This window comes from Oncorhynchus mykiss, chromosome 9 (genome assembly GCF_057628025.1).
Source record: "Oncorhynchus mykiss isolate SJ-2025 chromosome 9, ASM5762802v1, whole genome shotgun sequence".
Lineage (NCBI taxonomy): Eukaryota > Metazoa > Chordata > Actinopteri > Salmoniformes > Salmonidae > Oncorhynchus > Oncorhynchus mykiss.
Genome location: NC_143030.1, coordinates 56907689 through 56934513, shown reverse-complemented (window position 1 = coordinate 56934513; position 26825 = coordinate 56907689). Strand labels below are relative to the sequence as shown.

Below are 26825 nucleotides of genomic sequence, written 5' to 3'. Positions count from 1 at the left end.
ATGGCCTGGCGGCCTGCTTTAGGAAGGGTCTTGGTAGTTCCAAACTTCTTCCATTTACGAGTGATGGAGGCAACTGTGTTTCTCGGGACCTTCAATGCTGACATTTTTAGGTATCATTCCCCAAATCTGTGCCTCGACTCAATCTAGTCTCGGAGCTCTACAGACAATTCCTTCAATCTCATGGCTTGGTTTTTGGTCTGACATGCACTGTCAGCTATGGGACCTTATATAGACAGGAGTGTGCCTTTCCAAATCATATCCAATCAGTTGAATTTACCACAGGTGGACTCCAATCAAGTTGTAGAAACATCTCAAGGATGATCAATGGAAACAAGATGCACCTGAGCTGAATTTCGAGTCTCATAGCAAAGGGTCTGAATACTTATGTAAATAGGGTATTTCTGTTTTAATGAATTTGCCAAGATTTCTAAAAACCTGTTTTTGCTTTGTCATTATGGAGTATTGTGTGTAGATTGATGAGGAAAACAATTAATCTAACGTAACAAAATGTGGAATAAGTCAAGGGCTCTGAATACTTTCCAAATGCGCTGTATATCAATATATGTTAACTCCCAAAATGTATGGTCTTTAAGGTTAGATTGTGGGAGGGGAAGCTGATCCTAGATCTCTACCTAGAACAAACCACCTTGGTGGTGAGTAATAAAACTTGTGTGAATCAATGCAATGTGCCCTTACGGGCTGAAAAGCAAGAGGAATATAGCCCAGCAGCATAGCTTGTCCCTGGGAATTTTTTGATTTTGCAAATTTTGCTGAATGTTAAAATGTTTTTTCTGGTGTCACCTAGTGTATTGCTGTAGTTTACCTTACAAAATGATACATCAAAAGCTCACAGAACTAAAATAGGACTTCAGTGCTTAGCATTGACAAGTCTATATCACATTGCATCCAGAATTATGTTGGCATTAGATTACTTTAACCAGCAAAGAAATTACTTCATTTGTTTGGTCTTTCCCCCTCAGTCCAAAGTTGGTGACAAGTACTTCTCAGGCCCTGCGATCACCACAGAGAACACTCGCGTGGTCAGTCAATCCCTGCAGCACTACCTGGAGTCAGCCCGGGTAAGTCCTGCCCCACTGGGTCTATTATGGCTTGTCATTTGCCCAAGTATACGTCCCTCAATTTGTCATGACAATTATTTTTTTGTATTCTTTTGTCAGGGTGAAATGTTTAAAATCCTCCACAACATCCTACTGAATGGAGAGACAAGAGAGGTAGCTCTCAACTACATGGCAGCTCTGGTCAACCGCAATGTGAAGAAAGCCCAGATGCAGGTAAAGTGATCTTATCCTATATTCATTAATCTAGGAAATGTCTGAATTGAGGGTTTCTAATGCAACCATTTCAAGCTAGAATGTCTGGCCCCAAAGTCTGAATAGACCCAATGCTTTTCTAGCACACAATCTCCCCTCTCCCTACCTTTCCTGTTAGAACAGTGAAAGACTATCTGGAAAAGTGGGACTGCCCCACTCCTTAAATATCAAATAAATAAATTGAGCTTTTCTTTTCTCTTCCCTTTTCTCTTCCCTTTTCTCTTCCCTTTTCTCTTCCCTTTTCTCTTCCCTTTCTCCCCTCATCCTTTCACAGACGGACGACAAGCTGGTGTCCACAGATGGCTTCATGATCAACTTCCTGTCGGTGCTGCAGCAGCTGAGCATGAAGATCAAGCTGGAGACGGTGGACCCCTATTATATATTCCACCCCCACTGCCGCCTGCATGTTAGCCCCGAGGAGACCCGGCTCAAGGCCACCATGGAAGAGCTCAAGACCTGGCTGGCCGAGATGTGTGAGTGGACACCGTAGATAATATAACAGAGCCTCTATGCATTCAAATGGAACAATTAGTCTGCCCTTTATCTATGAGGACACCACCATCGACGTCATAGTATTAACAACAATGACTATAATGAGTAATGTATTATGTTGATCACACCTAGGTTAATGTGGTATTTGTTTTCTTTCAAATGTTTAACCTGGATTGTCATGAGGATGGGGTTTGCACTTTTGGGATTTCCATTGGTTATTTTGTGCCAGACAAGCTCAATCATATGCAGTTAAAGTATTTGAAAAAAATGAAGAATTTATGTGGTTTAGTTGCAATTATCAACTGAACTTCCATTTTTAAAGTTGCTTTGTGTGCGTCCTGACCATATTCACATAGAAATGTTAGTTGTCAATCTATTATTCACATTGAAAGCAAGTCTGATAAGCGGTAGATCTGTTCTATGTGCACTGTTTCTATGCTTCCTCTCCTCAAGTTACAATTTTGTTTACTTTTAGCAACCAGGCAATGGCGGAGTGATTTCTACATATTCAGTGTTGCCTTGCCGCTGCTAAATCATTGCCGCCACTCCAAAAAAATGTGTTTAGCTGTGAGACACTTTTTAAAGGGATAGTGCGAGATTTTGCCAATCAAGCCCTTTTTCTGCTTACCTAGTCAGATGAACTCATGGATACCATTTGTATGTCTCTGCGTGCAGTTTGTAGTAAGTTTCTAACTAGCATTACCACCAATGCAAGTCTATGAGAATAGCTTGTGTACCTGTGAAGCTACCTTAAACTTCCTTCAAACTGCATGTAGAGCAGTGTTTCCTCTGGAAAAATGTGTAGCAGTGGGGAAAAGGTTGCAGAGGGGATGGCGTTTTTGAGGTAGGGTGTCATTTTACCACAACTGTAACCCTACAATTGACCCGTGTTACATTTAGCCCCACTCTTCCGTATGCGCTCACAGCGAATTGTGGAGCTGGTAACGTGCTTAATCATACCGCTGCTAAAAACTATTTTGCGACTAATTAGTTACTACTTCTACTGAAGGCTACGATCAACTATTTATAAAAGTCACTCCCTCTACTACACCAGCATACATTTTTCAACACTAACAAACTTTTAAACTTCTTCCACTAGATTCACCATCATATTTCTCCCCCAAAATGATAGCCAAATCTTTTCTGATTCTTTGAGTAAAAGTGTAGTAGTCTGAGTCTGGTTGTATGTGATCTAGTAGTTTATCAAAGTAATCAAACCAGATATTTGTATATATTTAAAGTTGACTATATTTCACTAAAGTAAAACGTTTCAAACTTCAACTACCACAAAAATAGTTTTAAAGATCTGAAGGAGGTCGCTGTTATTTCATGCAAAGTTACAAAATTACCATCTAGTTATTATTAGGATTACCTGCCAAATTGACAAACTGGATGTGCCATTCACCTACCTGAAAGTTTCCTAATTGTTTTTGTTGACAGACAACGACCCCTCCAAGTTCTCTGAGCCCAAGTTCCCCACAGAGTGTTTCTTTCTGACACTGCACACCCACCACCTGTCCATCCTACCGGGCTGCCGACGCTACATCCGCAGGCTGAGAGCCATCCGTGAGCTCAACAGGTACACTCACACACACACACACACACACACACGAGGACAAGTCAAACAACCTGGGACTAGTTGTCATTTTCAGCCCGACAGGCCCCGGTGTTACTTAATAGCAATCTGTATTCTCAAAAGCATGTGAGGTTCGTGTATATATTTCACAACCTCTGCCTATAGCAAAATGATACACCTGATTTAAGCTACATTATTACATGCTAAATGTTTATGATCAGTGACAGATGAGTAGAAGAATAGATGAGCTACCACCTCCACTTATTTTCCCAGCCAGAGATCAATTAACCATATATTCAGAAGGCGATTCAATCACATTGATTATCAGGCTATTTATTTCTAAGTATTTCTGTCTGTAATAAAGCCCTTTTGTGTTGAAAAACTAATTCTGGTTGGCTGGGCCTATGCCCTCCCAGGCCCACTCATGGTTGCGCCCCTGCCTGGTCATGTGAAATCGATAGATTAGGGCCTAATGAATTTATTTCCTTATGTAACTGTAACTCAGTAAAATCTTTGAAATTGTGGCATGCTGTGTTTTTTTTATATTTCTGTTCAATATATGAGCAAACTAGACTGAAAATGATCATGAGCACTCAGCTCAAGTTAGCTAACATTTTTCCAGCCTAATTGTAACCAAATATAATGGAAAGTCTGTGAAAAATCTGTTATATTTATGTTATCACGACGAGTCCCCACACTTGCCTCAAAGCAGCTTGATGGTGCTGACCCAATCAAAACGGTGCTGAAATACCAAGTTGGCCACACACGGCTATTTCTTTAAATGTATTATAATGGTTGGATATGACTTTGGGAGTTCCAGTAAGAAACCATTTGATACATACCTTCATTTGCATTAGCCTATAACCTATTCCAATATTTAAGTTATTCAGTTGATCATAACTAAGGCTAAGGTGAGTTTTCTCATCGCATTTCTAAGTTGAGGGCTGTTTCCTCGTCTCCTCACTCCACTGCTGCCCACCTCCACCACATTGTTCTCAACACCAGTTTAAATCAATATGCTGTTTTCGAGAAATACTGCATTTTTGGGGGGGTTCGGGCTCATTACATTTCTGTGATGTTGGCTCAGGCCTAGGCTTGGGGCTTCAGCTCACCAGGCTTGAGTAAGACCGGACTCCAATTTTCAGACCCAATGACAACTCTACATGGGACCATAGAATATAGATGTCCATCTCAAGAAAGGAGTTTTCAGAGAGATTTGGCTTCTGAGTTCCAAAAAGATATGATATTGGCTTTGGTTTTTTAGTACTTGTAATAAATGTAATGTGGTGGTCTCCAACCAGTGAAATATTAAAATGTAAATGTGTTCATACATTAGTGAGCTCATTGTTACGTTTCATTGGTGATCATTTGATACATTATTGGCCTATGAGCGGAAATGATTTCATTGTGTTAAGGTGTGTATGTAGTGTATTAGTGAGTATATGAAGGCTGGATTGTATTCACTAGGCTCTCAACGTTAAGAACATTGACTTAAACAGGGAGCGACAAGCTGAAGTTGCTTGTTTTTGTTATCCGTTGCAAGATGTTTTGAATACTAATGAATGCGACCCTGTTTTGTTTGGCATGGCAGGACCGTGGAGGAGCTGAAGAACAGTGAGAGCCAGTGGAAGGACTCTCCGCTGGCCAGCCGACACCGAGAGATGCTAAAGAGATGCAAAACCCAGCTCAAAGTTCGCTAAGACATTTTTCTTAATTATTTTTTAAATCTCCCCCCACCGTTTTCAGGCTGATATGACTTAATCCACTCTCTCATCTGCTTGTGTTCTGCTTGTCATACGTGATAATGTTTTGGTACATTTTAAGTGTGTAAACTCGATTTCCTATTCCAATCCCGTGTCGTCATAGTTTGTTTTCCGAATCATCCGTTTTGGTTAATATCTTTTAAAAAAAATTCAACTGAAATTAGTGTTGCGAACAAGAAAATAAATCATTTCAACTCGTGTCATGAGTTAACGACAATATTCACCAGAAACTTTTCTATCTTTGATCTTTGGCCTTGACAGAAACTGGTGCGCTCCAAAGCCTGTGCCGACGCAGGGCTTCTGGATGAGAACCTTTTACGCAGATGTCTGCAGTTCTACAGTATGGTCATTCAGCTCATCCTACGCATGGTGGATCCCGCCTACCCACAGTAAGACACTCTGCCACAACCAGGAACTGTTTTAATGCTGCAATATCAGTTCATAGCCTACTTTACGTCATATCTGTCATAATTAAAGGGATGGTGTGAGATTTGAGCAATTATGCTCTTTTTCTACCTAACCAGTCAGATGAATTCATCGATACCATGTTCGTCTCTGCATGCTGTTTGAAGGAAGTTGAAGGTATTTTTGCGAACCAGTCATTGTCTTAAAGCTAGTTACCAATTACGCTAGCTCTAGTTAGCAACTGCAGGCATGAAAATGTTATCCATGGGTAAGTAGAAAAAGGGCTTTGTTGACAAGATCTCGCACAATCCCTTTAAACTGAGGGATGTAACTTTTTTACTCAACTGATAATTATATTATTTAAATGTTTATTAGATTTATCTTTATTGTTTGACATGCATAAAGTGGATCAAAAACTCATATTCCTTCCTTCCCTTTGTTGCAGCATGAGTCTACCGCTGAATCCGGAGATTCCCAAAAGCTTTGCTGCTCTGCCGGAGTTTTACATTGAAGATGTGGCCGAGTTCCTGCTTTTCGTTGTGCAGTAAGTCGACAGATCGATTGTAATTGCATAGTACAAGGCCAGACAAATACCCAAGAGTGGGATTGTTGTTGTCCATTTACCCTGTTTTACCTAAAGCAAGTGATTAGTTCCATGTTTTATATATTTCTTGGAGAATTGTTTCTTAAAATGTTAACTTCAAAGTGATGTGGCAAGAGTAGGGCCAAGAGGATTTCCTGACCATGTGACCCGACCTGGAGAAACTCCTGGCTCTCTCCATTCTCTTTCCTTTATTAATAAATACATGAGGAGGACCATCCTCTTTATCCCTGGACAAGCTTCCTGAGTTTCTCAATTACTCTCCCCCTTGATTCTTGCGTACGCTCTCCTCACCTTTTTTTTTAAACCGCAATGCAGGAGGGGATCCAAGGTCCCTTCCCTCTGACCTTCTCCACCAATGCGTTTTGAGGAGGTGGCGAGCAGAGAGGTAGCGAGAGGAATCAAGGAAAGATTAATTGGTTTTAACAACACCCCTCCCAAATGGTTGGTTACACTATGTATGCTGAAAAATTGTACACTGAACAAAAATATAAATGTAACATTCAAGAATTTCACAGTTCATATAATTGAAATAAATTCATTAGGCCCTAGTCTATGGATTTCACATGACTGGGAATACAGATATGCTTCTGTTGGTCACAGATACCTTTACAGAAAAGTTAAGGGTGTGGATCAGAAAACCTGCTAGTATCTGGCGTGGCCACCATTTGCCTCATGCAGCGCGACATATCTCCTTCGCATAGAGTTGATCATGCTGTTGATTGTGGCCTGTGGAATGTTGTCCCACTCTTCAATGGCTGTGCAAAGTTGCTGGATATTGGTGGGAACTGGAACATGCTGTTGTACACATCAATCCAGAGCATCCCAAACATGCTCAATGGGTGACATGTCTGGTGAGTATGCAGGCCATCGAAGAACTGACATTTTCAGCTTACAGAAATTGTGTACAGATCCTTGCGACATGGGGCCGTGCATCATCATGCTGAAACGTGAGGTGATGGCAGCGGATGAATTTCATCACGGTATCTCTCTGCATTCAAATTGCCATTGATAAAATGCAATTGTGTTTATTGTCCGTAACTTATGCATGCCCATAACATACACCCACCACCACGCTCACAATGTTGACATAAGCAAACAGATCGCCCACACGACGCAATATACAATGTCTGCCATCTGCCTGGTACATTTGAGACCGAGATTCATCCGTGAAGAGCACACATCTCCAACATGCCAGTGGCCATCAAAGTTGAGCATTTGTCCACTAAAGTTGGTTACTATGCCGAACTGCAGTCAGGTCCAGACCCTGGTGAGGATGACGAGCACGCAGATGAGCTTCCCTGAGATGGTTTCTGACAGTTTGTGCAGAAATTCTTCAGTTGTGCAAACCTAGTTTCATCAGCTGTCCGGGTGGCTCATTTCTGAACATCCTGCAGGTGAAGTCTGATGTGGAAGTCCTGGGTTGGCGTGGTGACACATGGACTACGGTTGTGAGGCCGGTTGGACTCACTGCCAAGTTCTCTAACGTTCAACATTAAATTCTCTGGCAATAACTCTGGTGGACATTCCTGCAGTTAGCATTCCAATTGCACGCTCCATCAACTTGAGACATCTATAGCATGGTGTTGTGACAGCTTCACGTTTTAAAGTGGCCTTTTATTGTCCAAAGCAAAAGGTGTATCTGTGTAATGATCATGCTGTTTAATCAGCTTATTGATATGCCACACCTGTCAGGTGGATGGATTTTCTTGGCAAAAGAGAAATGCTCACTAACAGGGATGTAAACAAATTTGTGCACTACATTTGAGAGAAATAAGCATTTTGTGCTTATGGACAATTTCTGGGATCTTTTATTTCAGCTCATGAAACATGGGACCAACACTTTACATGTTGCGTTTTATTTTTGTTCAGTATGTGTGTTCTTTTGCCCATCTTAATCTTTTTTCTTTTTATCGGCCAGTCTGAGATATGGCTTTTTCTTTGCAACTCCGCCTAGATAGCCAGCATCCCGGAGTCGCCTCTTCACTGTTGACGTTGAGACTGGTGTTTTGCGGGTACTATTTAATGAAGCTGCCAGTTGAGGACTTGTGAGGCGTCTGTTTCTCAAACTAGACACACTAATATACTTGTCCTCTTGCTCAGTTGTGCACCGGGGCCTCCCGCTCCTCTTTCTATTCTGGTTAGAGCCAGTTTGCGCTGTTCTGTGAAGGGAGTAGTACACAGCATTGTACCAAATCTTCAGTTTCTTGGCGATTTCTCGCATGGAATAGCCTTAATTTCTCAGAACAAGAATAGACTGATGAGTTTCAGAAGAAACTTCTTTGTTTCTGGCCATTTTGAACCTGTAATCAAACCCACAAATGCTGAATCTCCAGATACTCAACTAGTCTAAAGAAGTCCAGTTGTATTGCTTCTTTAAACCTGCACAACCTTTTTCAGCTGTGCTAACATAATTGCAGAAGAGTTTCTAATGATCAATTAGCCTTTTAAAATGATTAACTTGGATTAGCTAACACAATGTGCCATTGGAACACCGGAGTGATGGTTTCTGATAATGGGCCTCTGTACGCCTATGTAGATATTCCATAAAAAATCTGCCGTTTCCAGCTACAATAGTCATTTACAACATCAACAATGTCTGTATGATCAATTTGGTGTTATTTTAATGGACACAAAATGTGGTTTGTTTTTTAAATAAATGACATTTCTAAGTGGGGCTGTTTGAATGGGGGTAATATAAAATGACATGTATTTTTTGAAAAGGTATCTTCTGTGAAAATGGCTCTTGACTGACGGTTAGCCTCCCCTTTCTATCCTCCGCCAGGTATTCCCCTCAGGTCCTGTATGAGCCCTGCGTCCAGGACATTGTCACTTTTCTGGTGGTGTTCATCTGCAGTCAGAACTACATCCGGAACCCCTACCTGATCGCCAAGCTGGTGGAAGTGCTTTTTGTCACCAACCCGGCGGTGCAGCTGCGCACCCAGCGCTTTTCCGAGATGATGGAGAACCACCCCCTGTCCGTCAAACAGTTGGTCCCGGCCCTCATGAAGTTCTACACAGGTGTGACTACTTGGTGCAGCATTTTGGGAGGGGCAAAACTAGACACATTGCACAATTTTAACACTTTTGCATGAACACAAACTTTTTATTGTGCTGGCTTGGATATTTTCTTCTTTCCAGAATGGTTCTATCAACTATAGTGGGTGTGTAACACACCATCACAGTACGGCTCAACTTGGCTCCACTCAGTAGTGTGCAAAAGCTATTAGAGTGGAGTCAAGTGCACTGATTCTCACATGCAACTGACTCTTGTGTGCCTTCCTTTCCACAGATGTGGAGCACACCGGTGCCACCAGCGAGTTCTACGATAAGTTCACCATCCGCTACCACATCAGCACCATCTTCAAGAGCCTCTGGCAGAACATGGGCCACCACGGCACATTCCTGGAGGAGTTCAAGTAAGTGGGCTAGAATCACAACTTAATAGGTATCGTCAGCTAATAAATTCTGTGGTGATAGCCTGGTCTAAAAAGTTGTCCACTGTCCAGTCATGCTGAATGCTACATGTAAAATGTACTCCGACTCAGTTTGTGTGACTTCGACTGGCTTCCGAAATCCTCCTAGTTAGTGAATCAATCTGTCCATTCCCCTTAGCTCTGGCAAGCAGTTTGTGCGCTACATCAACATGTTGATCAACGACACCACCTTCCTGCTGGACGAGAGCCTGGAGTCCCTAAAGCGCATCCACGAGGTCCAGGAGGAGATGAAGAACAAGGAGCAGTGGGATCAGCTTCCCAGGGTCAGTACGGAATTACCGGGGGACAACATAATGCATTACGAAGCGCATATTAACGTGTTACAAAGCGCCTTTATAATTCCTAACGACTCTTTCTCCCTCAGGAGCAGCAGCAGAGCCGCCAGTCCCAGCTGACCCAGGACGAGCGGGTGTCGCGCTCCTACCTGGCACTGGCCACAGAGACTGTTGACATGTTCCATATCCTTACCAAGCAGGTCCAGAAGCCCTTCCTCCGGCCCGTAAGTACCACTCTGACCAGGGATCAAACATATTTTACTCATACTTTCCGGTCTATAAAGGGATAAATGGGCGCAAAAACATAGTTTGCAAATGTTGTATTCGACAAATATGCGGTTAGAATGACTTTTACTGGTTGTCAACAGCCCCCACACAGCAGCCAAATAAAACATTGACAGTATTTTTTTTTTTGCTGGTGTGCTCAAATGGGTTAAAAACGAAGGCCGTGGAGGTGCTCTTTGAAAAGGGTAGTCTATGACTGGCAGAAAAATGGGAACGATGGTAACCACTTAGTAAACTGAAAAATGTATTGTGTGCTTATTTTTACATCAAGGCACTTGTTGATTTGAAAAAGATTCTTAATTTTAAAAAGCCTTAATTTAAAAAATATTTTGAGATAAATATTTAAAAACATGAAAACAAACCAACTTGTTTGTGCTTGGTATCTTCCTTCATCCATTTTCTTCAAGAGTGCCATGGTGGGAAAAGTAAGCCTCACAAAAACAAAATCGAAGTGTTTTATTTAGTTAGTGGTGGTCATCATTCCCTTTTCTTTTTCTGCCAACAATAGAACATTACTGTGCAGCAGTATGGGAGGGATGGCAAAGTGATACATATTACTGTATAAAGCCTACTTCAACAGTAATCATAAACAACTCCTATTCATGGATGCAGACAATATTTTTCCTGGTGACCTAACTCGCTGCTCTGTGCATTCCAGGAGCTGGGGCCTCGTCTGGCAGCCATGCTGAACTTTAACCTCCAGCAGCTTTGCGGGCCGAAGTGCCGGGACCTGAAGGTGGAGAACCCAGAGAAGTATGGTTTTGAGCCCAAAAAGCTCCTGGACCAGCTTACTGACATTTACTTGCAACTTGACTGTGCCCGCTTTGCCAAGGCCATCGCCGACGACCAGGTAAACTGTAGTAGTAGCACACCTGGCTTTCAAACAATTGGGGAATTGGGAAATTGATTCAAACACTTTATCTGTGCTTGCCTTGTTTAATAAACCAATAGAAAAGTCCCCACACTGCTAACCTCACCCATCTGGCACTCCAGGCAGGCTCAAGCAAACCGTCAAAGTATTTGAAAAGATTAAGTAACTGAACCCAGAGTGGGGAGGGTGGGTGGTGAAGTGGGTGGGTGGAGTGGGGAGAGAGGGTAGAGTGGGGAGAGAGGGTAGAGTGGGGAGAGAGGGTAGAGTGGGGAGAGAGGGTAGAGTGGGGAGAGAGGGTAGAGTGGGGAGGGAGGGTAGAGTGGGGAGGGAGGGTAGAGTGGGGAGGGAGGGTAGAGTGGGGAGGGAGGGAAGAGTGGAGGGAGGGAGGGTAGAGTGGAGGGGAAGGGAGGGTAGAGTGGAGTAGAGATGGGAGGGTGGAGAGGTGGGGAAGGTAGAGTGGGGAAGATAGAGGTGGGGAGGGAGGGAAGAGTGGGGAGGGAAGGTAGAGGTGGGGAGGGAGGGAAGGTAGAGGTGGGGAGGGAGGGAAGGTAGAGGTGGGGAGGGAGGGAAGGTAGAGGTGGGGAGGGAGGGAAGGTAGAGGTGGGGAGGGAGGGAAGGTAGAGGTGGGGAGGGAGGGAAGGTAGAGGTGGGGAGGGAAGGTAGAGGTGGGGAGGGAAGGTAGAGAAGAGTGGAGAGGTGGGGAGGGAGGGAGGGAGGGTGGGAGGGTAGAGTGGAGGGGGAGGGTGGTGGAGTAGAGATGGGAGGGTGGTGGAGAGAGAGAACAATATACTTTTGAGGTTTTTCAATTTGGGTTCATATATAGTGTGCTAATGAAGATACAAAAAAAGGGGGAGGGGGAGGGAGGGTAGAGTGGAGTGGAGGGGGAGGGAGGGTAGAGTGGAGTGGAGGGGGAGGGAGGGAGGGAGGGTAGAGTGGAGTGGAGTGGAGGGGGAGGGAGGGTAGAGTAGAGTAGAGTGGAGAGGGAGGGTGGTGGAGTAGAGATGGGAGTGGGGAAGGTAGAGTGGGGAAGGTAGAGTGGAGGGGGAGGGAGGGTAGAGTGGAGAGGGAGGGAGGGTGGTGGAGTAGAGATGGGAGGGAGGGGAGTGGGGAAGGTAGAGTGGAGAGGTGGGGAGGGAGGGAAGAGTGGAGAGGAAAGAGTGGAGAGGTGGGGAGGGAGGGTGGTGGAGTAGAGATGGGAGGGAGGGGAGAGGGGAAGGTAGAGTGGGGAAGGTAGAGTGGAGAGGTGGGGAGGGAGGGAAGAGTGGGGAGGGAGGGAAGAGTGGGGAGGGATGGTGGAGAGGTGGGGAGTGAGGGGAGAGTGGGGAGGGAGGGTGGGGAGGGAGGGTAGAGTGGGGAGGGAGGGTGGAGAGGTGGGGAGGGAGGGTAGAGTGGAGCGAGAGGGTGGGAGGGTAGAGTGGAGAGGGAGGGAGGGTGGTGGAGTAGAGATGGGAGGGTGGTGGAGAGAGAGAACAATATACTTTTGAGGTTTTTCAATTTGGGTTCATATATAGTGTGCTAATGAAGATACAAAAAAAGGTAACAGAGCAATGTACGATAAGGCGGACTAAGCAAACACAAACACAGGCTGCCATCTCCATGCACCTCTGCTATTTTGTAATCATTTGGTAGAATGACACACTCACATCCCAAAGCCTCTGTGATAATTCCTTCAAAAGGTAATTATATTTACTAGGAACCAAATAGAAGCAAACGGTGCAAAACTGGGTGGGATCTTCCTGAATTTGTCCAATAAGAAACATTTGTTTTTGTTTTTCCGTTGCAAAACGTTTTGCTGTGGTGTGTGGTAATAAATACACCCAGGCTTACATGGTGTTCTTTCTCTTCCCTTTCCAGCGGTCGTACAGTCAAGAACTCTTTGAGGAAGTTATTTCCAAGATGACGAAAGCCGGCATCAAGTCTACCATCGCCATTGAAAAATTCAAGCTACTATCGGAGAAGGTGGAGGAGATTGTCGCAAGGAACTCTCAGTCCGAAATGGACTACAGTGACGCACCTGACGAGTTTAAAGGCAAGTGTTCAAACTTTGCAATGTTCAAAATTCACTTTCTAGTGTTTGAAATTTTTATTTATTTTGTTGTTACTATTTGCCCATGACAGCAGCGGTATGTTCATTTGGATGCAACGTCCCAGTAAGGGGGGGTGTCAATGCAAGTACTTTGGGTAGCACTCCGGAACATCTTGCCATGCGATAGCAGAGGGAACAGTCTGACTAGGGTGACTGGAGTCTGACAATTTTTAGGGCCTTCTTCTGACACCGCCTGGTATAGAGGTCCTGGAGAGCCAAAAGCTTGGCCCCAGTGATGTACTGGGCCGTACGCCCTACCCTCTGTAGTACATAGTGGTCAGATGCCACGCATTTGCCATACCAGTCAGGATGCTCTCAACGGTGCAGCTGTAGAACTTTTTGAGTATCTGTCGGACATCAGGCTTACCACAGTTGTCGTCAGCAAACTTTCGTGGGCGAACAGGGAGTACCGGAGGGGACTAAGCACGCACCCCTGAGGGGCCCCCGTGTTAAGGATCAGTGTGGCAGATGTGTTGTTGCCATCCCTTACCACCTGGGGGCGGCCCGTCAGGAAGTCCAAGATCGAGTTGCAGAGGAAGGTGTTTAGGCCCATGGTCCTTAGCTTAGTGATGAGCTTTGAGGACACTATGGTGTTGAACGCTGAGCTGTAGTCAATGAACAGCATTCTCACTTAGGTGTTAATTTTGTCCAGGTGGGACAGGGCAGTGTGGAGTGCAATTGAGATTGCGTCTTCTGTGGATCTGAGGTGTCAACTAACTGTCCCGGGTTAAAGAAAACCCTCAAGTTTTATTTTTAAGTGTGTAACATGTATAAAACCCTCAGACGGCAAACTCAAGATTTCAATATAAGGGAATGGGGGATGCCTAGTCAGTTGTACAACTGATTGCATTCAACTGAAATGTGTCTTACGCATTTAACCCAATCCTTTTGAATCAGATAGGACCCAGCGTTTAATTGTAAGCTAATTTAATTGTCTTAATGATTTCCTTGCATGCGTTTCCGAGACGTCAATGCTTTGATTTGAGAATGCAGACACATGCATGGAAATATACTTGCAGAGTGCGTAAAAACACTGTCTGAAGAGAGGAAAGTGTGTCGATTTTTGCTGAATTTAATTAATGTATTTTTCAACACCTCATTCAAACACGACACCACATTGTTCTCTCACATCCAGGTAGGAATACTTTTACACAGCTCAAGGCAAATTTCTATATTTTTATTTGTGCATATCACATTTAATATACAAAAAAAACGTAATGTTGCGTAAATGGGAGGGCTACAACGAAGGCAAATAAATACATAATTGAAGATACAAATTACATTTGTGTGTGTTTGTTTCCACAGATCCTCTGATGGACACCCTAATGACAGACCCTGTGATATTGCCCTCTGGGAACATCATGGACCGAGCCATCATCCTCCGCCACCTTCTCAACTCCCCCACTGACCCCTTCAACAGACAGCCGCTCAATGAAAGCATGCTGGAGTCACGTATGTGTGCACACACCGGTATCAAAGTCATATCCACTTAAATTGCAACTCCCTATACTCATAGCCTGTAGTACAATATGTTAGTTTGATATGTGAGGAAAAGCAAGTACCCACTTGAAACAAATGTTACTGACGGAAAATTGAGACTTCTAAAGGCTTGGCGAACCGAACGAGTGTGCTCGCATACACCTTTGACTGAAAAACGAGAATACAGTAGTAGTACTGTTCGTTCATCATGTAACACCGTAGCCAGAAAACACTTCCTCAAAATAATGAATTTAAGATATCTAAATAAATTGTCATAAGTTTATATTTTTTGCAGAGGAGAATGTTTGGTGCAGTATTTCTCAAGTGAAAAATGTGCAAGAAAACTGGTTTTCTATCGTTGAATGACAACAAACACGTAATTGAAGAATCCCTACTGTTAACCGATCACGGACAAAAGGGCGTAGACTTCCGATTCCGAACTTTGGCTTGTCTTGAGTGGGAAAAAAACTGCTGAAAAAACCCTTGTCGAAGGCCAAAACAAATAAAAACATCACAAAATGTTGTCATAATATATGCATGAATCGTTTTGGATTGGATGCATTTTTTTAAAAACTTTATTTAACTAGGCAAGTCAAGTAAGAACAAATTCTTATTAACAATGACAGCCTAGGAACAGTGGGTTAACTTCCTTGTTCAGGGGCAGAACGACAGATTTTTACCTTGTCAGTTCGGGGATTCGATCTTGCAACCTTTCGGTTACTTGTCCAACGCTCTGACCACTAGGCTACCTGCCGTCCCTTCTCAACTCTCTTGCTTAAAAACATGAATCAATTAATAAAGTGGACCAGCACTCGACAGTTGGAATTGAAGTCTTTCTTTTAGGCAACATGTCCTACTAGCACACTTTATTAACTATATGGGTCCCCATGGGTTTGTGCTCACGTTCTGCTCTGTCATTGTCTTTATTCACAGTCCCTGAACTGAAGGAGAGGATCCAGGCATGGATGAGAGAGAAGCAAGGCCAGGGACGTTTCCTCTAATGACAGCCCAACTTCAACCCCCCCCCCCCCCCCCCCCGCCCCGCCGTCAGTAAGGGATGTTACCATCATTAATTCACCATGCCTGAAGTAAATACCATCAAGAACGGGGGGAAAACGCAAGAGAAATAAATGAAACCTGATTTTATTTTTCTTCCCTTTATCCTTATTTTCTCGGGTCATCATCTGAAGGCCCTTAGCTCTAAAATGAAACATAATAAAGTTAAGACTTTTAAAAGGTTTTTGCTCATGACTTTGTGTATATATCTACATATATACGTAACACTGCAAGGATAAGCAGCTGTCACAGGTCTTAGCAGCAGAATGCATTTCTTCATTCATTGTTTATTTTCCCTCGGTTTTGTGACTTTATGTATACTTTGTTAGATGAATTATTACATTTCAGCTTTATGAAGGGACGGATGATACATTTAGGATTGGGATACATTTTGGTTGTCTGGGTGGTAAAACTTTAAACAAGACATTGAAAAGAAAGTGGCTGAACTAATTCACAATATTGTTTATCATAACCATACAGTTTACAGTACAACATGCACACATCTTGTGCCGTTTGCTGACGAGGCTTGGGAAATGAGAATACATATTTAAAAATGTAGCTTGAAATGAACGTGCTAGATTGTCTTGTAGACAAACAAAAACTAATTGTGGGCTTAATTTGATGAAAGTGGTAAGTGAAGCATTGGTTTAAATTATGTATGGTTGGTTAGTTTGGTTGTCTCCCTGTTGATGACAGACGAGTGAATACATTTTTGTTTGCATGGCCTATAGTTCAAAACCTCCCAAGCGCCTCATGGCAAACCCTCTTACGATGGAGCAGAACGGTCATAAGACAATATAAAGCATCTTTGTAGCATGAACACCATTGGAAAAACAGCAGGATATAGGAACACATCTCCCACAGCAGGGTATAGGAACACATCTCCCACATCAAGAGGTCTCTCAAAGCTCACGGTTTCTTAATCTTTACCCAGGTTGCTGACTTAAATGCTCAGATCCAATTTGTTCCGTCCCTCTCCTCCTTAGCCCTAACCCTTCGAAGTTTGCAGATCTGAAGGGTCTGGAAAGGTATTAACTGTGTAGTGTATATTGCTTTTACTTTATGGATCTGCAAACACCGAAGGGGTAGGAAGTGAATTGGGAGTGGCTAACTATAACTTAAGGCTCGCACACGTCTCACCAAATGTTGATCTCAATGTTTTTCTATATGTAAAATCAGTTTGCGAATTAGGTTGAGGTGCCAAGTGCTCTCTGCCAGCAAATGCTATTTGTGCGTCTGAGCCCTTAAAGGAAAACTCTACTCAGCAAAATGCATCAACATGACGTGGCAAGTGACACTGCTTCTTGATAGTCCAATATCTTAACTTGACTGCTGATATGCTAAACATTTTGGGACTGTATCAACAATTGACTAATGGAACAAAATGCCAATATAGTTTGAGTGGATTTTTCCTTTAACTGTACAGGAATTTGTTTATTTTACCCACATACCTGTTTTGGAATCCAGGACTTTGAATTGAAATAAATGATGATGCACACAGGTTTACAGCTATTGTTGAAATTACTTTTTCAACTGGGATGGGTTATTTAATTATATCAAGCAAAATGGGTTTAATGATTAATCTACAGAAATGGACCTTCATAATATTACATTTGGATAATATAGATCTATTGAATTCCTATGCGTAACTGTAATGTAATTGTTTTCCAATTGGAACAAATAAAAAAAATAAGCATGTCAATGCAAATAGGTGTAAAGGTATTCAACTCTTCCTCTACATTCAAAGAAGTTTGAGCACCATCATCAAATACTGCTTTATTCCTTTGAATGCAAGTTACCATTAGTTTGGAATCGAGCCATTTATAAACAATGTTCACGCACACTTCCCACGCGCCTGGTTGTCAAATATAAGTAGGAAGGCAGGGTATGTAAACACCTTGATTATTACTACCGGTAATTAACTAGCATTACAGGGTACAGGAGTTGTCCAGCAATTATACAAAAATGCTATGCAACTGTACAATAAACAATTATTTAATGAAGTTATAATAGTCAGTCGTTCAGGCATTGAAGGTGTTGGGGAGCCTTACTTTCCAGGCTAAAAAGCTGCAACAAAATGGTTTGCCTGTCTCACTACTATACTTCTGAAGCTATTAGTGTTGTTTCAGTGACATGACCTTTGACATTTTTTTCAAGGATCACACTCTTGATCAGGGGCAATAATCCTTCATATCTGTTTTTTTTTTTTTTTTTTAAATTTTACTTCACCTTTATTTAACCAGGTAGGCTAGTTGAGAACAAGTTCTCATTTACAACTGCGACCTGGCCAAGATAAAGCATAGCAGTGTGAACAGACAGCAACACAGAGGTACACATGGAGTAAACAATAAACAAGTCAATAACACAGAACATTTTTTTTTTTTATAAAAAAAAAAAGAGTATATACATTGTGTGCAAAAGGCATGAGGTAGGCAAATAATTACAATTTAGCAGATTAACACTGTTGGAGTTCCTATGTCTGTGGACTGTTAGAATCAGATGGGGCAAAGACGCATGCAATTGATTTATAGTGAAATCATTAGAAAAATCATGAGATGCTTAAGTCTGTAGGGAAGATTTCTATGAATTACTGTGTAATTACACTTTCTCCTGTTAGGGGGCGCCTATACACTTTGGTCTCTGTCTAGACCTTCGTAGTGCGGTGACAGCGGTACAGGGAGCGGTAAGAAACCCTGCAGTATGGCGTCACGGCCAAATGCAACGGCCCCATCGTATTTCGTGGAGTTCCATTGGCTCCCCAACGCATTGCTCATGCATTAGTCTGATTTCATTGGCTTATCAAACTGACAATCAGTCTAGTCGAAAGGGAGTTGACGTAATCTTTTCAGTAAATCAAGGTACTCTATCTGTTCTTTTTTTTTGCTTGTGTGCAGATATACGACCGCTTTTCATCTGAACTGGAAAATAACCTCATCAAGGAAGCAACGAATGCAGTGGAAGCCTGTCTGGTGGAGACTTAAACACTGCTATAATGGGTGTTTTTCATAAAAGTGGGCTTGACCATTTTTTTGCGAGCATACTCTGATGAACAATATTATACTTAATTGTAACGCTTATTTGTTTTCGCTACTTTTCTATGGTGTTCTAGTCTTCGTTTCGATCTTCAAAAGTAAGTTGCCTAAACATTACCTGTTTAATTCCATTCCGTTTTTATTGTAGAGTGAGCGACTTTTTGTTGTTGCTTTTCCTTAAGATTAATTTAGTAATCTGTTGTATTCTGATCGCAAACGTTTAAAATACTTTGTTCTGATTTGATATCAAATAGACTACCTATGCACGATGATATTGTTGCAAATGATCCCAAAACGAATATCCTGCGCGTGAAGTCATTGTCGCCGTTCGCGATATAAGGCCATTCAAATCAAATGTCTTTATAACGCCATTTTTATATCCGCAGATGTCACAGTGCTTTTACAGAAACCCGTCCTAAAACCACAAATAGAAAGCAATGCAGATGTAGAAGCACCGTGGCTAGGAAAAACTCCCTAGAAAGGCAGGAACCTAAGGAAGAAACCCAGGTTTGATTTCGTCAGTACGATATCTGCTGGTTTTAGTAATGGGCCTACATTGTTTCCCTTAATCTTACAAACATTTGGTAAGTGTTGCCAAATGCTTTGCAACAATTTCTAATGTTTTCCACTAGCCCTTTTCAAATTTCGAAAATATTTTTTCTAAACATTTTTCAATGTGTAGCCAGGTCTCTGTGCGTTTGCATATACCAAATATGGTAGATAGAATTGCATGGGCGTATGCCTCGGCTAGTAAATGGCTGACTGCAAGGACATGGTGAAAACATCAGATTTCTTCTAGTCGATGCTGGGCCCTTTTCTAGAAATTGTACAAACTAACAATCCTAATGAAATTGTCAGTATGTAGACTAATAGCTATACCTAATAGGCAGTCTACTGTTTTTATTCAGACATTTATTTATGTAGCATATCGGTATAATGTAGCCTCTATGCGATGAGTCGGCCATATTGTAGGCTCCTCTAAACTAGTCTGAGCATTTGGCCTACAAACTGAGATAACTGACATCCACTTGAGACCTTCTGTTGTCGTTTCTCCAATTGTTTTGTATTATATTTAAATGTGATGCTATTTAACAGCTTGTCAACATTGTGGCCCTATCACCTATTTTACCCCTAGTATCGAATCTAACAAGTCATCCCTTTATTACTTATGACAACATGCATTGAATTTGTATGTAATTCAAAAGTAAAGTAATAGTTTTTCTTTCTTCAGGAGATTAATTTTTGGAATCATACTACTGGGTACTGGGTGAAAGTCCTAAACTGCTGCCATGTCTGGGGCGTCTGTGAAAGTCGCTGTCCGAGTTCGTCCCTTTAACTCGAGAGAGACAAGCAAGGAGTCAAAATGCATCATTCAGATGCAAGGCAATTCTACCAGTAAGTAACACATACACACATATGATATCCTCATGATATTTTGGACCACTTGACAGATACAAATCTAGCTTCATGACACATTGGTTTCCACATGCCCAAGCCAGCTCTGTACCTTAGGGGTCTTGGTTGAAAACAGTAGAATGAACAAAGTAAATGCATCAGTGTTGAAAAGAAACAGCCTGAAAAGGGAAGGAAAGCTGTTCTGTGTGAATTCCTCTTTGTAAAGAGATGCATGCCTGAGGAGTCTGTGTGAGAAATGCTGAGTTGGTCCATTCTGACACAGTTTGTGTCCCTAATGGAACCTTATTCCCTATATAGTGCACTACTTTTGACCAGGAACCATAGTGCACTACTTTTGACCAGATTCCTATGTAGGGAATAGAGTGCCATTTGGGATGCAGTCAGAGCCTGCTCTTTGGGCTTTCTTCCCCCTTTCTATTCATCAATGCATTGTCCCACAGTTGGGACTATTTGATATTGGTAGCAGCGCTTATCACTGGTCTGGAGTGTGTGGTTATGTCATCCCCGAGTTGACGTGGAATACTCCAGAAAACACAAGTTCTACTCCACGCAGCCTTTTGGTGCACCTTCGAGGGCAGACAGTAGAACTGTTTTGAGAACATGCCCTTTAATATTAGGTGGACAGTTCATATGTAGAAAACAGACAAACTATGAAACATCAAAGTGGATGTTCCAGTATATGGAAAAACCAACAGTTATGATATAAAGCAAAACTGTTTTCAATGAGTAGTTGGACCTCTGTGCTGCTACCAGCTCAACCATAAGCATTCCTGTCATTTAGAAAAGCGCTCTCTACAAGATGTTGAGGTTGAAACAAACAAAATGGCCTTAATTGCTATTCAGTTGCTGTATCAGCAGATGGAATTTGTCCCCATCCAATAGCATATAATGGGAATCAATGATTCAGATGGATGTTGTACAGACATATTTAATGTGCTGCCCAAAGCTAAGGTCCAAGTGACAGCACAGCAATATCACATTTCTGTTAGCACAGAGAAAATAAGGATAACGCTATAATGTTGAATATAGAGATGTGCTATTTGGAAAAGGAGATGTCGTTGTCATGTTTTTTCCTCCTTAGTCATTTAGTCATTTTGGATTTATCCAATGTAACAAATCCTTTTGGATGTTTTTAGCCAGTGATTCACCATGTCCACTTGTGACTATGGGTCACCATTTTTTTTTTTAAAGGGATAGTTCACTCAAACGCATCCACATTTTTTTCCTGTGTACTGAAAGTGCTCGGTCTTGAAAACTTGACTGGAAATGCAAAATAAAATGTTATTGTATTAACAATGGATTAATGAACAAAATACTAAAATGTACTTTGAGTGAACTATAGTTATTCCAAAACCTGTCTTTGAATGGCACATTAAAACCCTCATGAGACAAACGCCATCTCATTCATGTCAGATAGTTATACACCTTGTTATAATATTGACCTGGTACTCAGAGCCTGTAACACAACCCTTTTATCAACCTGTTCCATGAACTGGTTTTGATTTGCCTTGAAGTTCAGTTGTCGCCTTTAGTCATTTGTGTTGTTTCAATCACACCAGCTGGTCGTTGATTGCATCCATCAATGCCACACTTGCCTGCACTTCCTAAGGACCAAACCTATCCAAAGGAAAGCTTTTAGCAGAATCCTGAATCTTTTACTTCACATCCTGATGTTTTTTCATTAGGCCAATGACACTTTGAGGTGCCCTGGGTGACTTGTGGTGTGTAGCAGAGTTGAGCTGTGCTATGTTTTTTTTGTGGGGGGTGAGTAGCAGAGGGGGAGAGGGAGGCTGCAGCAGTCTTGCTTCTCTTCCTATCACATGCACAGATTGCAGAGCAGTACTCCATTGCAGATGGTATAATGAGAATGCTGTCTTGCCCATGGCAGGCAGGCCCGCATGCATTAATAGTCCAGACTGTCAGCCAATGAGAGAACATGCCCTTTATGCAGGTCACTTCAGTGTTTCCCTAACATTGTATAGGTGAGTCTCCCTACCGCCGCCTAAAAATTGGGATATGGATTCAGTTGAAAAATTGGGTTAACACCCTAGAGTCAATGTCCGCCCCCCCACGGAAATCTAATTAGCGTTGGGGAAAAAATCCCCATCAAAATCTGTCTGTTTTAAGCTAGAGAGATCTTTTTTTGGGGGGTGTCTCAATCTGCCAATGGCAACCTTCCACATCTGCGGTGGAAGGTGGCCGAACTACAGCGGTGTTTGTCAGACCGTGAGACATCCCGAAAACCGTTCTTCTCATAAACGTCTGTAGCGTCCGAACAGTTTGGGCTACACACTAATATGACTCCTCTATGGAAAGATGAGACTCTCTCAAATGCATATATGTCGGTTGTTTTGCTCTAATTAAAAAAAAAAGAAAAAAAAATGCAAGTATATGTGGAAGTAGTTTAGTGCCAAAACAAATTGGTTAATTATGGGTAAATTAAAAAATATATGTAATTTCCTGATCTTTCTTATCTCTCAGATATAGGACTGACACCGAACAAACTTCCTTTTGATATATTTCTTTGACTGTTTTTCCATGAATGAATCTGTTATTCAATATGTTTCTTTGTGCTAATAGCATTAAGGCCAAATGCAATTTTATATCAAACATTTATGCCTAAAGGGATCCTAAAATTCAAAATCAAATAGGTAAATGATCCTTAGTATGATGATCTTAAAACATTTCCATATGTTAGATTAGTAGAACTGCTTTTTTTGCTGTGTGAAGAGCTCTGACAAAAAGCATTGAATATAGGTTCTCTGCAGTCTTCATTAATATACTGAACATTTCTGCTTAAGCCCTATCCATCAACTGTCTGTGAGATTTAACCCTTTTAATACTTACAAAGATGTACCTAAGATGCTGTAATTTTATTTATACAATTGTTATAGGGGAAACACTGAGTTGGGGCTATATAATGGTGCTTCTATCACTACCTAATATAATGCGCCCCTTCCCAAAAATCTCGAAAGCCATTACACAGAGGAATGTTCTACCACTGTACACTTTGATGTTTTGGGAAGGTATTTCTCTCATAATTGAAGGCATTCTTTGATAATCTCTGTGGCGCTGAAGGAATAGAACTGAACAATTGAACAAAGCCTTCCTTCTGTTTACGAGGTTGTACGTGAAGCACAGGTTTTGAAGACCGCAACATGTGTATATGGATGACATGGTTTAGCTAAGATTAACCTCTTTCCTGCAATGCACCATCAAATTATGTTATTTTACAGAAGTCCCACTTGAAAACATCTGGGCCGTATTCACAGTGTTTCAGAGTAGGAGGCAGTGCTGATCTAGGATCAGTTTTGCCTTTTAGATCATAATGAATAAGAACATGGACATGGAGGACCGGATCCTAGATCAGCACACCTACACCGAGACACTAAATATGTGCCCCGATCGATCACCCCTGTCCATTCACTGTTATCTAAAAGGAAAAATCTGATTCTAGATTATCATTCCTACTCTGAGACCTTTATGAATCCAGGCTCTGTTTTCGTATATATATATATATATATCTCTCTATCTATCTCTATTTATCTCAATGTCCTTCGGTTGTGTTGTATTTCTGCTACCCTTTAGATATAGTTGTAATTTAAATGGGATGGAGAGAGGCCTGATTTACAGTAGGGTGTCTGTCTACGGATAAGCCTGGTCAGCTTGCTGAGAGAAAGCAGCTGTGTTTTTTACTGGGCTGTGATGCTCCCCTTATTGTTGTCATTCTGCTGCCACCCTCCCTCAAGGTGTGTGTTCATTTGTGTCTGTGTCAAGGGCATGTGCCATCACTCTCCCTCTCTACTTTCCTCTGTGATTATACAATGTGCAGGGGATGAATTCAAGGCCACTGCGAGTGGGGTGATACTAAGCAAGGTCTCTTTCAGTGGAGACCTGTGCTCAGACATACCATTGCCAAAGTAATTACCCGGAAATTTCACAAAATGGGTTGCGGCGCTAGCTAGCTTTGGAACACTATGGACAGATCGCATGAGTTTAAAGCCTACCCTTAATGATGAGCCAGATGTGCTGCTCACAATGGTCCATGTGTCTTGTTATGTAAGCCATGTGTTCTATTCCCCCTCCCCCATCACTCATACAGTGCCTTGCGAAAGTATTCGGCCCCCTTGAACTTTGTGACCTTTTGCCACATTTCAGGTTTCAAATATAAAGATATAAAACTGTATTTTTTTGTGAAGAATCAACAACAAGTGGGACACAATCATGAAGTGGAATGACATTTATTGGATATTTCAAACTTTAACAAATCAAAAACTGAAAAATTGGGCGTGCAAAATTATTCAGCCCCCTTAAGTTAATACTTTGTAGCGCCACCTTTTGCTGCGATTACAGCTGTAAGTCGCTTGGGGTATGTCTCTATCAGTTTTGCACATCGAGAGACTGAATTTTTTTCCCATTCCTCCTTGCAAAACAGCTCGAGCTCAGTGAGGTTGGATGGAGAGCATTTGTGAACAGCAGTTTTCAGTTCTTTCCACAGATTCTCGATTGGATTCAGGTCTGGACTTTGACTTGGCCATTCTAACACCTGGATATGTTTATTTTTGAACCATTCCATTGTAGATTTTGCTTTATGTTTTGGATCATTGTTTTGTTGGAAGACAAATCTCCGTCCCAGTCTCAGGTCTTTTGCAGACTCCATCAGGTATTCTTCCAGAATGGTCCTGTATTTGGCTCCATCCATCTTCCCATCAATTTAAACCATCTTCCCTGTCCCTGCTGAAGAAAAGCAGGCCCAAACCATGATGCTGCCACCACCTTGTTTGACAGTGGGGATGGTGTGTTCAGCTGTGTTGCTTTTACGCCAAACATAACGTTTTGCATTGTTGCCAAAATTTTTTGGTTTCATCATACTTTCGCAAGGCACTGTATATGTAGCGTGGTGGTTTGCGGCTGTGTCAAAGAAGGTTCACTGCTACACTATCGCAAGGCTAACAGTCTTAGATTACAAATGTACTGTATAACATGGTTGATTGCTGAAGCAAAGAAGGTCCTCTGATATGCTATTGCTAGGATAACAGTGCGGGCTAGGCTAATGCTAACCTATTAAATGTGCATAACCAGATTCACATGTCTTCAGTGCTTAAAGGGATACTTTGGGATTTTGGAAATGATGCCCTTTATCTACTTCCCCAGAGTCAGATGAACCGTGAATATTGTTTGTATGTCTCTGTCATATATGAAGGAAGTTAGGGGTAGTTTTGCGAGCCAATAATAACTAGCATTACCCACAGCGCAATGACTGGAAGTCTATCTATGAGCATGCAATATCCCTATCAAGATGCACTATGCAGAAATCGCTCCACCATTTCTTGGTTGCAAAAATTCTAGAAGTTAACGTAATTTCATTTTTTGTGACAAAACAAAAAAATATAGTGTAGAGAATCTTTGTTCGATCTAAACCGCTGTTAAATGTATTTTCAGCTGTTTTGAAGCTGGTGTACAAAACAGAAAGTAAAATATGCAAAAACAAAATTTTAAGAACGGGAAGCATAGAAGTGGCGCACACGGAACAGATCTACCACTTCTTAGACTTGCTTTCAATGAGCGAAAACAGGTTTTTATAAAAAATAAAAAACATACCTTATTTACATAAGTATTCAGATCCTTTGCTATGAGACTCAAAATTGAGTTCAGGTGCATCCTGTTTCCAGTGATCATCCTTGATGTTTCTTCAACTTGATTGGAGTCCACCGGTGGTAAATTCAATTGATTCAACATCATTTGGAAAGGCACACACCTGTCTATGTAAGGTCCCACAATTGACAGTGCATGTCAGAACAAAAACAAAGCCATGAGGTCGACGGAATTGTCCGTAGCGCTCCGAGACTGGATTGAGTCTAGGCACAGATTTGGGGAAGGATGTCGGTTACCTAAACATTTCAGCATTGAAGGTCCCCAAGAACACAGTTGCCTCCATCATTCTTAAATGGAAGAAGTTCTGAACCACCAAGACTCTTCCTAGAGCTGGCCACCTGGCCAAACTGAGCAATCGTGGGAGAAGGGCCTTGGTCAGGAAGGTGAGCAAGAACCTTATGGTTACTCAGAGCTCTAGAGTTCCTTTGTGGAGATGGTTGTCCTTCTGGAAGGTTCTCCCATCTTTGCAGCACACCACCAATCTGCCCTTTATGGTAGAGTGGCCAGAAGAAAGCCACTCTTCAGTAAAAGGCACATGACAGCCCGCTTGGAGTTTGCCAAAAGGCACCTAAAGACTCTCAGACCATGAGAAACAAGATTGAACTCTTTGACCTGAATGCCAAGCGTCATGTAATTTGGGCTTCCGAGTGGCGCAGCGGTCTAAGGCACTGCATCTCAGTGCTAGTGGCGTCACTACAGACCCTGGTTCGATTCTAGGCTGTATCACAACCAGCCGAGATTGGAAGAGCAGCACACAATTGGCCCAGTGTCGTTCGGGTTTGGTCGGGGAAGGCTTTCATTGTAAATAAGAATTTGTTCTTAACTTACTTTTTTTTTATTTTAATTTTAATTTTATGGTAGTGGCAGCATCATGCTGTGGGGATGTTTTTCAGCGGCAGGAACTGGGAGACTCGTCAGGATCGAGGAAAAGCTGAACTGAGCAAAGTACAGAGATCCTTGATGAAAATCTGTTCCATAGCACTCAGGACCTCAGACTGGGGTGAA

General features: G+C 42.1%; 2 protein-coding genes across 22 annotated transcripts in view; both read left to right on the top strand.

Annotated features, from left to right (window-relative positions):
- ube4b (ubiquitination factor E4B, UFD2 homolog (S. cerevisiae)) overlaps positions 1 to 17218 on the top strand; it is a 48021-nt gene extending 30803 nt beyond the window's left edge. For all 4 annotated transcript variants that reach the window (XM_021616118.3, XM_021616120.3, XM_021616119.3 and 1 more), the window contains 15 exons: positions 981 to 1079; positions 1179 to 1292; positions 1606 to 1804; positions 3264 to 3402; positions 4991 to 5090; positions 5424 to 5551; positions 6013 to 6111; positions 8954 to 9189; positions 9461 to 9587; positions 9784 to 9928; positions 10030 to 10164; positions 10884 to 11075; positions 12951 to 13125; positions 14488 to 14634; positions 15595 to 17218. In XM_021616118.3, the coding sequence (XP_021471793.1) occupies positions 981 to 1079; positions 1179 to 1292; positions 1606 to 1804; positions 3264 to 3402; positions 4991 to 5090; positions 5424 to 5551; positions 6013 to 6111; positions 8954 to 9189; positions 9461 to 9587; positions 9784 to 9928; positions 10030 to 10164; positions 10884 to 11075; positions 12951 to 13125; positions 14488 to 14634; positions 15595 to 15662 (2103 nt within the window). In that variant the 3' untranslated portion in view covers positions 15663 to 17218. The remainder of the gene's footprint in view (positions 1 to 980; positions 1080 to 1178; positions 1293 to 1605; positions 1805 to 3263; positions 3403 to 4990; positions 5091 to 5423; positions 5552 to 6012; positions 6112 to 8953; positions 9190 to 9460; positions 9588 to 9783; positions 9929 to 10029; positions 10165 to 10883; positions 11076 to 12950; positions 13126 to 14487; positions 14635 to 15594) is intronic.
- A 1194-nt stretch (positions 17219 to 18412) lies between these two features.
- The window catches only part of kif1b (kinesin family member 1B), a 106535-nt gene continuing 98122 nt past the window's right edge, over positions 18413 to 26825 (top strand). For 10 of the 18 annotated variants that reach the window (XM_036988277.2, XM_036988273.2, XM_090184591.1 and 7 more), the window contains exons 1-2: positions 18413 to 18847; positions 19981 to 20144. In XM_036988277.2, the coding sequence (XP_036844172.1) occupies positions 20039 to 20144 (106 nt within the window). In that variant the 5' untranslated portion in view covers positions 18413 to 18847; positions 19981 to 20038. The remainder of the gene's footprint in view (positions 18848 to 19980; positions 20145 to 26825) is intronic. The other 8 variants (XM_090184587.1, XM_090184589.1, XM_036988269.2 and 5 more) reach the window with 1 other exon arrangement.